At 40.3% G+C, this 9,451-nt stretch overlaps 1 protein-coding gene across 1 annotated transcript; it reads right to left on the minus strand.

Moving 5' to 3' along the window:
• Nucleotides 1-903: 903 nt before the first annotated feature.
• On the minus strand, nucleotides 904-9,451 carry LOC149160260 (organic cation/carnitine transporter 1-like). The gene is made up of 5 exons (XM_089434557.1): nucleotides 9,112-9,451; nucleotides 8,709-8,994; nucleotides 3,587-3,696; nucleotides 2,719-2,799; nucleotides 904-2,177 (listed from the first exon to the last, which is right to left on the minus strand). The coding sequence occupies exons 1-5, from the start codon at nucleotides 9,449-9,451 to the stop codon at nucleotides 1,003-1,005; spliced, it is 1,992 nt and encodes a 663-aa protein (XP_089290683.1). The 3' UTR covers nucleotides 904-1,002.

Genomic DNA, 9,451 nt, shown 5'->3' on the forward strand with positions numbered 1-9,451 from the left:
GTTCCATTCTTCCTTGGCTTTGAAAATGAAATAAACATGCCGTTCATAACCCACTATCCCTGTCGAAATAAATCATTTCATTTCAGTCATTTAAAAACATCTCGTAACTCCTTAGTAATTGCATTAATTATATTCAGAAATGGTCACAGTTACATGAACAGATTCATCTAGATCAATATTATTATTGAATATGTGTAAGTTTTTTAATTAATAAATAAGACTACTTTAATTTTTTAAAACCTTTGAACATTAATAGATTGTTAAAGCGAAATCTCCAAATGTTTAAACGCCATCTAAAAAGTCTTTCAAACGTTAAATAGCTTCCAAAAACTCATTAATCACTATTTATATGAAAAGAATGTTTAATCTCATTTTACCATGATAAAGTATTTGACATACTAAAATGTTTTAGACGGAGGACAATTTAGAAGAAATTTCTCACACTAAGCTCTAATCGTAGATTTTTTCTTGACAAAAATGTTTTAAAACATTGATAATTTAGAGGAAATTTTGCACTAGGTAATTGTTTTAGATAGTAAAAAAATTTATATAAATAAGATTTAGGGAAAAAGGATACTTGAATCATGATGAATTATAAATGGAATGGTTTATCGAGATGGTACGATTAAAATTGTTTCAAAAAATTTTGTATTAGAGGTGTTTGAATCATGTTTTTGATAGTGAAAATAAATTCAGCACCATCAAAAAACTTTGAGGCACCCAAAATATTGAATTTTGACAGCTTTAAAAAAATTTCCTACCTGATTTTATATAACTAAAATTTCCATGACTTTCCAGACAAAAAAACTTTAGCTATTATTAGAATGAAAAAATCCACATTATTAGAATGAAAAAACTATTCATAGCATAATTGAGATATTAAATGTAAATAGGGAAAACATATATACCAAGACAAACCTTAATAAATAAATAAAAGATAGAATCACAAATTTTTATAGTCCTCCAATGACAGAATATTATCTAGGTGTGGAACGCTACTTCTTATGCCATTAATGGGGGATTGGGCTCCTGTATCTGGCCTTTCATCATTTTGGCTTCTTCCACCTCCTGCTCTTCCAGCGTTTCATAGAGCGGACGATTTCTGGTCTCGGGGAGAAGTAGAACCAGGAGTCCACCCCACATAGCGAACCCTCCAAACGCAACAAATGAAACCCACGGTCGTGTTCTTCCCATGACAACGATGACAGGAGCGATGGCACCACCTGCCATAAAGGCCTGCCTCACCGTAGCCACTGCCATGCTCCTTACATTCGTAGCAAATAATTCCAAGCACAATATATACACTATATCAAACCCCACACATATTGCCAAGAGCCCCATTGCTTCCACTACCATCTGCATCCACCCAATATCCGTTGCGCACAACACGGCAGAAGCAACGCAACACAAAGTGCAGGTGATACAAGAAATCGATATAAGAATCCGTCGATCGACTCTCGGAAGCAGGATATTTCCGACGGCTATGGCCGGGATTTCAATGAAAGCATTGAGTGCGGTGCTCACACACAGATTCACCTTCATATTGCTCACGTTAAGCAGCAGACCGTAGTAGGCCAAGCCCACCGTGGCTGCAGCAGCCGTGAAGGCCACAATTCTCCTTTGCACCCACGGCACTTTTAACAGATTGATCATCGCCGGGGAAGAATTTTCGACTCCCTCTGCAGAGGCCGAACTTATCCGAACGTTCTCGGGCAGACACTTACCGTTCCGGGCAGCCATGTTTTTAAGAATGTCCAGAGCTTCGTCTTCTCTTTTTCTGATGACCAGCCATCTGGGAGAGTCGCATACAAAAGGAAGAACGAGGCAACAATAGGCCATGGACAGTGCAGAAATCGAAATGTAGGCCATTCGCCATGACGATCTGGTAAGGTATGCAATGCCGGAAAGCGAGAGGAAGCCTGCTGCGAAAAAAAGAAAACCATAGAGCCCAACTTGTCCTCTCCAATTGCTCCCCACTACTTCGGTTGAGAGAACTAAGCTGCAGGTGCCAATGACTGCACGACCAATGCCGCTGATTAGCCTGAGGGAGGAGTATATCCAGATGTTGGGAGATAGTGCTGTCAGAAATCCAGAGATTGAGATTACGAAACACGACAGCATTAATGTTCTCTTTCGCCCAAGAGATGTATCCGCGAGAGGTCCCAAAAACCATGAACCTGCCGTGCATGGGATTCAATGCAAAATCATGTTGACATGGGAAAATGAGTGGTATTAAGTGCACTGGTTTTTAAAATTTAAATACTTCATTTTGAAATTTGATAAACATTATCCAAATCAAAGATAGATAATTAATTTTTTTTTGTGTTTTTTTTTTATCAGATTTCAAAATATTCCTAATTTTAAAATTTGATAATATTTTCAGAATTGGTTTTTATTCCCTGAATCTATGTGCATGGCTGATTCCTCAAATATTATGTGGATCGCTGATTCCTCGAATATTAAGCAATCAGATAAAGATAAACATGAACCCTGTTCCTAAAATATTAAACAATCAGACAAACATGGACTCTGTTTCTCAAATAATCAGTCAGACCAACATGGGCGCTATCAATTATCAAATAATTGACAGCTGCCATATCAGTATGGATACTTGGATATGTATATACACTAAACCTAGATACTTGGATATGTATATACACTAAAGTATCATTCACGAAGCATCATGGAAAACAAAATCAGTATGAGAAAACAGTGTACCTAAAACACATCCCATGAAGAAGAGGGAGGCAGGAACGCCTGACTTGAAATTGTCATGGCAGATGAGTCCCCATTCTGAAACTGTTGGTTATTTTTCAATGGAGAAAATACCAAAAACCAAATAAAAATTCACCACAGAGACAATGCTCTGTTTACTCTGTCCAAGATCTTTTACAGAGAACCTCTTTAAAAACAAATTCACTCAGAACACAGCATTACACAGTCACAACACATTTCTATTAATTTAAAACTGAAACTCTGTTACATATTTCTTCCTCTGTGCAAAGAGGGAATCACAAAAAAAACTCTGCTGCTCTCACAGATTTTCCACTACTGTGGATATTACAAAATTGTCCTCTGTTCTTCAATGGCTAAAAACAAAACATTACATTCCAAATTCTATAACGCACTGCTGTGCTTTTTACAAAGACAATCGCACTCACATGCGTAACCACCACTCACAACACTCTAAAAAAAAAACTACAACACATAAAACCATTTTTAACATATGACGTGTATATATAAAAAAATATAAACAACGTATGACATATGGGACATATGCCCATAATAAAAATTAAAGACATGCCCATATCTATATTAAAAGCCTTCACCATAATATTTAAAGGCCGCCACCAAAAACACTACGACAAACATTAAAATCATAAATTCCTCCTACGGCGGTCAACGCAAACGAAACTTCCACTTCACTCAAAATCTGACTTGTCGTGGGCCCGTGCACCTTCCGGAGATCGACGGCGGAGATCGCGCGTCCAAAATACTTGGCTGATCCAACGAGGTTCGCACACCAACCTCCAGCAAAACAAACGGACTTTAGCGTCCGGGGAAAGCAGTTTTCGGTCGCTCGTACATGGGACGCGTGGCGGCAAGTGAATGTGTTCGGAGCCTCCTCCTGCTCGTACAGTCTTGGAGAATGGCGGTGCGGGGAGACCGGCCTGGTTTTCAAAAACCACCGCCGCACTGTTCAAATTAACAATTTAACACTCCCCTTTAATTTTAACAGCCGCGCCTTCAGTCATTCCCAAGCATTTTCTCAAAAATTCGAAACTCTTCTGAACCAGTGGCTTTGTCAAGATGTCTGCAACCTGTTCCTGAGTCCTGCAATGTTCTAGGACGATTTCTCCATTGTTCACTAATTCTCTGATGTAGTGAAACCTCGTATCAATGTGTTTCGTTCTCTTATGAAACACTGAATTCTTGGACAAAGCAATAGCAGAGCTATTGTCACAAAAGACCACTGTTGCTTTTGCCTGCTCTTGGCCTAAGCTTCTCAACATTCTTCTCATCCATACTGGCTGACATGCTGCTGCTGTAGCTGCCACATATTCTGCCTCTGCTGTAGATAATGCTACAATGGATTGCTTCTTAGAAGCCCATGAAATGGCTCCTGAACCCATATTGAAAACATAACCGGAAGTGCTCTTCCGATCATCTACACTTCCAGCCCAATCGCTATCAGTGTATCCAACCAAATCTGAATGTTCTGAGGCATGATATAAAATTCCAAACATTTTAGTGCCTTTGACATACCTCAAAATTCTCTTTGCTGCCTGCCAATGTGCCTCCTTTGGCCTCTCCATGAACCTGGAAATCAAACTAACAGCATACATAATATCAGGCCTAGTTGCTGTTAAATACATAAGGCTGCCCACAATGCTTTTGTACAGGCTAGGATCAAAATCCTTGCTGCTGTCCTCTCTACTGAGTTTTAATCCCATCACTGTGGGAGTGATGGCTGCCTTGCATTCTTGCATCTTAAATCTGCCCAAAACTTGATTTACATATCTTGCTTGAGATATAAAAATTCCTTTTTCATTTTGATCTACTTCTATGCCTAAGAAGTATCTCAAGAAACCCATGTCAGTCATTTCAAATTCATTCTTCATGACTGATTTAAAATTCTCAATAAGATAAATATCATTTCCAGTGAAAATAACATCATCTACATACAAGACAACAATTAAAATTTTACCATCCTTTTCCTTGATGTAGACTGTGGGTTCTCCTTCACATTTGTCAAATTCATTCTCCAATAGATATGAATCTATCCTGCTGTACCATGCTCTTAGCGCTTGCTTCAGCCCATAAAGAGCTTTCTTCAATTTGCACACTTTGTGCTCTTCTCCTTTCTTCTCATATCCGAGAGGCTGTTCCACATAGACCTCTTCCATTAACACTCCATTTAGGAATGCTGATTTCACATCCATTTGGTAGACTTTCCATTTGTTTTGAGCTGCTATGGACAGCACTGCTCTCACGGTTTCCATTCTTGCAACCGGGGCGAAAGTCTCCTCATAATCTCTCCCATACTGCTGCTTGTAGCCTTTGACAACCAGCCTTGCTTTATGCCTTTCAATCTTGCCTTCAGCATTGCTCTTGGTCTTGTAGACCCATTTCACACCAATGACTTCTTTGCCTTTCGGTAGCTCAACCAAATCCCATGTTTTGTTTCTCTCTATGGCATTCATCTCTTCATCCATAGCTTCTATCCATTTCCTATCTTTAATAGCATCCTCGAAATGAATAGGATCATCAACATGACAATACAAGGCAAATAAGGAATTCATTCCTTCTTCATAAATTTCACTTAGATTTCTAAACTTCTTACCTCGTTCACTTGGTGTGCAAGTGCTTGAAGATGCACTTGAATTTCCTCCTTGTGGTGTGCTTGGAGAAGCACTCTCATTGATCCTCAATGGTGTCCCTTGCTGTCCTTGTGTTGGTGCTGCTGTTTGGGGATTCATTTCAGCCACCTCCTTTTCATCTTCATCATGAGGCAAACAGCGTTTAATGTTCACTGTTTTCTCTATGCTTCCATCCCAAGCTTCCTCTTCAATGAATTGAACATCCCTGCTTACAAAGAACTTCTTGGTAGATGGAATGTACAGCCTGTAGGCTTTGGATTCATCACTGTATCCAATGAAGATGCATTTCTCCCCTTTGCTGTCCAACTTCCTCCTTAGTTTATCTGGAATGTGTGCATAGGCCACACACCCAAAAACTCTCATGTGGGTGACTACTTGCTTTCACCCACTCCATGCCTCTTCTGGCACTTTGTTCATGACTGCCTTTGTAGGACACCTGTTCAAAATATAAACTGCACAATGTACAGCTTCAGCCCAATACTCATTTGGCAAATGCTTTGCCTTCAACATGCTCCTTGCCATCTCCATGATGGTTCTGTTCTTCCTTTCAGCAACTCCATTTTGTTGTGGGGTGTACCGAGTTGTGAACTGTTTATGTATTCCATTTTCTCTACAAAACTTTAGGAATTCATTTGAGATGTACTCACCTCCTCTATCAGTTCTCAATACTTTTATGTGCAGCCCGCTTTGGTTCTCCACAAGTGCTTTGAAGTTTTGGAATTTCTCAAAGACTTCACTTTTGTTCTTGAGGAAATATATCCAAGTCTTTCTTGTAAAATCATCAATGAATGTCAAGAAATATAGGCTGCCAGCTAATGATGGAGCTTGCATTGGTCCACACAAATCTGAGTGGATAATCTCTAAGGGTGCCTTTGCCCTTATACTTTTCCCTGATGGAAAACTTTCTCTGTGTTGTTTTCCCAAAATGCAGCCTTCACATAGGCTGTCCGGTTTCTCTATTAATGGTAATCCTCTTACCATTCCTTTTCTGCTCAATAAGTTTAGACCTCCAAAATTTAGATGCCCGAATCTCAAGTGCCATAACCAGTTCTCATCCTTTAGCACACTTTGGAAGGCCTCTTGGGTGACTGCTGCCATTTCCCTTTTGTTTTTCATGTCTGCCCGGATCCGGAGAGGGAACATCCTGTTCCTTGTCATCTTCACTTCAGCAATGCATCTTTTGCTGGGTGGTATGTCCATGATGGTGCACACATCATTTACAAAGTAAACATTGTAACCCTTTTGGATAAGCTGTCCAACACTCAATAGGTTACATCTCATTCCGGGGACATAGTATACATCTGCTATGGTTTTCCTTTCTCCTTGTTTTGTAAATATTTTTACCTCCCCTTTTCCCATAACAGACACTTTACAATCAGTTCCTAGTGTGACCTCTGATTTCAAATTCTGATTTAAGGTTGAAAAGAGGACTACATTCCCTGTCATATGGTTGCTGCAACCTGAGTCTAAAAACCATATGTCTTCACTATGTGTTTCGGCCATGTTACAAGCTAACAGGACATTTTCTTGACTGCTGTTTTCTCTTGTAACATTTGCATTTTGTCTGCTGTTCATATCATGTTGTTTCTTTCTACAATCACTAGCATAATGTCCATACTTTTTGCAATAATAGCATTGAACATTAGATTTATCATACCTTTGTCCTTGAGCCTGATACTGTTCTCTTTGTTGGTTGCTGCCTTGACCTTGGTTCTGATTTGGATTGCTGCCTCTTCCTTGTGCATTTGATGGGCTGTTCCTTCCACCTGTGTTCTGGCTTCTGCCTCTTCCTCTTCGGTTTCCTCTTCCTTGACCCCTTCCTCTTCCAAAGGACATCTGGGTCTTGAAGGCTTGCTCAAGGGATGAGTTTTCATTCCTACTCTACCTCTGCTCATGAGTTATCAGTGATGCATGTAACTCATCAACTGAATATTTTGAGAGATCCTTTGTCTCTTCAATGGTGGTGACTATGGCATCGAACCTTGAGGGTAAGACCCTCAATATTTTCTCCACTATTCTTCTATCTTCAATTGTTTCTCCATGAGTTCTCATTTGTGTGATTACACCAATCACATGAGTGAAGAATGAGTCAATGTTATCTGACTCCTTCATGTTCAAGTTTTCAAAATCCTTTCTCAGCATTTGCAATTTTGCTGTCTTTACTCTCTCCATGCCTTGATAGGCAGTTTTTAGGGTTTGCCATGCATTGTGTGATGTTGTAGCTGCTGCTATCCTTGGGAATATACTCTGGTCCACTGCTTGATACAATAAGACAATGGCCTTTGCATCCTTCTTCCTATTGAGCTTCAGCTGATCCTTCTCTCCCTGAGTTAATGCATTGAACTCAGTTTCATCTGCTGGTTCCTCAAACCCATATTCTACTAGTTCCCATATATCTTGAGCGATGAACAAAGCTCTCATGGTTATAGACCAGTAGTCATAGTTCTTTCCATTAAAGTGTCGGAGCTGGGTGTTGAACATACCCATGCTTGTGCTTGCCATTCCTTGCATCTTGAACTATGGTTTTAAATCCTTGACTGTGATTTTTTTTAAAAACTGACTGTCTTCAGCAATAACAAGAGAAATGCTTTTGGGGAATACCTGAATCCTTCGCTGTCTGAGTCTTCTGTCTACCTGAGGGGTTTTGCTGCAGCAACAACCTTCTCCTTTCAGCTTCTTTAACTTCTTTAAAGAGCCTGAGCCTGCTCTGATACCACTGTTGGTTATTTTTCAATGGAGAAAATACCAAAAACCAAATAAAAATTCACCACAGAGACAATGCTCTGTTTACTCTGTCCAAGATCTTTTACAGAGAACCTCTTTAAAAACAAATTCACTCAGAACACAGCATTACACAGTCACAACACATTTCTATTAATTTAAAACTGAAACTCTGTTACATATTTCTTCCTCTGTGCAAAGAGGGAATCACAAAAAAAACTCTGCTGCTCTCACAGATTTTCCACTGCTGTGGATATTACAAAATTGTCCTCTGTTCTTCAATGGCTAAAAACAAAACATTACATTCCAAATTCTATAACGCACTGCTGTTCTTTTTACAAAGACAATCGCACTCACATGCGTAACCACCACTCACAACACTCTAAAAAAAAAACTACAACACATAAAACCATTTTTAACATATGACGTGTATATATAAAAAAATATAAACAACGTATGACATATGGGACATATGCCCATAATAAAAATTAAAGACATGCCCATATCTATATTAAAAGCCTTCACCATAATATTTAAAGGCCGCCACCAAAAACACTACGACAAACATTAAAATCATAAATTCCTCCTACGGCGGTCAACGCAAACGAAACTTCCACTTCACTCAAAATCTGACTTGTCGTGGGCCCGTGCACCTTCCGGAGATCGACGGCGGAGATCGCGCGTCCAAAATACTTGGCTGATCCAACGAGGTTCGCACACCAACCTCCAGCAAAACAAACAGACTTTAGCGTCCGGGGAAAGCAGTTTTCGGTCGCTCGTACATGGGACGCGTGGCGGCAAGTGAATGTGTTCGGAGCCTCCTCCTGCTCGTACAGTCTTGGAGAATGGCGGTGCGGGGAGACCGGCCTGGTTTTCAAAAACCACCGCCGCACTGTTCAAATTAACAATTTAACAGAAACCACATACGATCCTCTCCCATCAACCCACTCCCAAAGACTCCCATCCATTTCACACAATGACGACTTTGGTGTGCACCATTTCTGCCCACTCATTGCTGCTGGGAGCTGCAGCGTCACATTGTGTGTGAGATATGGCGTTTGAGAAGCCGTGCATCGCCATGGAGGTTGAGCATCAGTGAATATGAGAATAAGTGACTGCAGGGCGTCAAAAGCCCATGCCAGAGACACCATGAGGACATGAAGCTGCTGAGCCGGACCGAAACCACCCACATGTTGGTCCAGAATCTGATCCACAGAGAGATTGATGTGGGGAATCTCCTGATCTTCGGTTTCGCTCACTTGCTGATCATGGCCGCAATCCTGTGTCAAGCATTGGTGCGTATGCAAGGATGCCGAAGTGCGAGAGACTGAGAGCAGAGGTTGCTTCAT

Source organism: Pinus tabuliformis, chromosome 5_2 (assembly GCF_031772625.1).
Source record: "Pinus tabuliformis cultivar Carrire ecotype Pingquan chromosome 5_2, CPIR1, whole genome shotgun sequence".
In the NCBI taxonomy this organism is placed as follows: Eukaryota; Viridiplantae; Streptophyta; class Pinopsida; order Pinales; family Pinaceae; genus Pinus; species Pinus tabuliformis.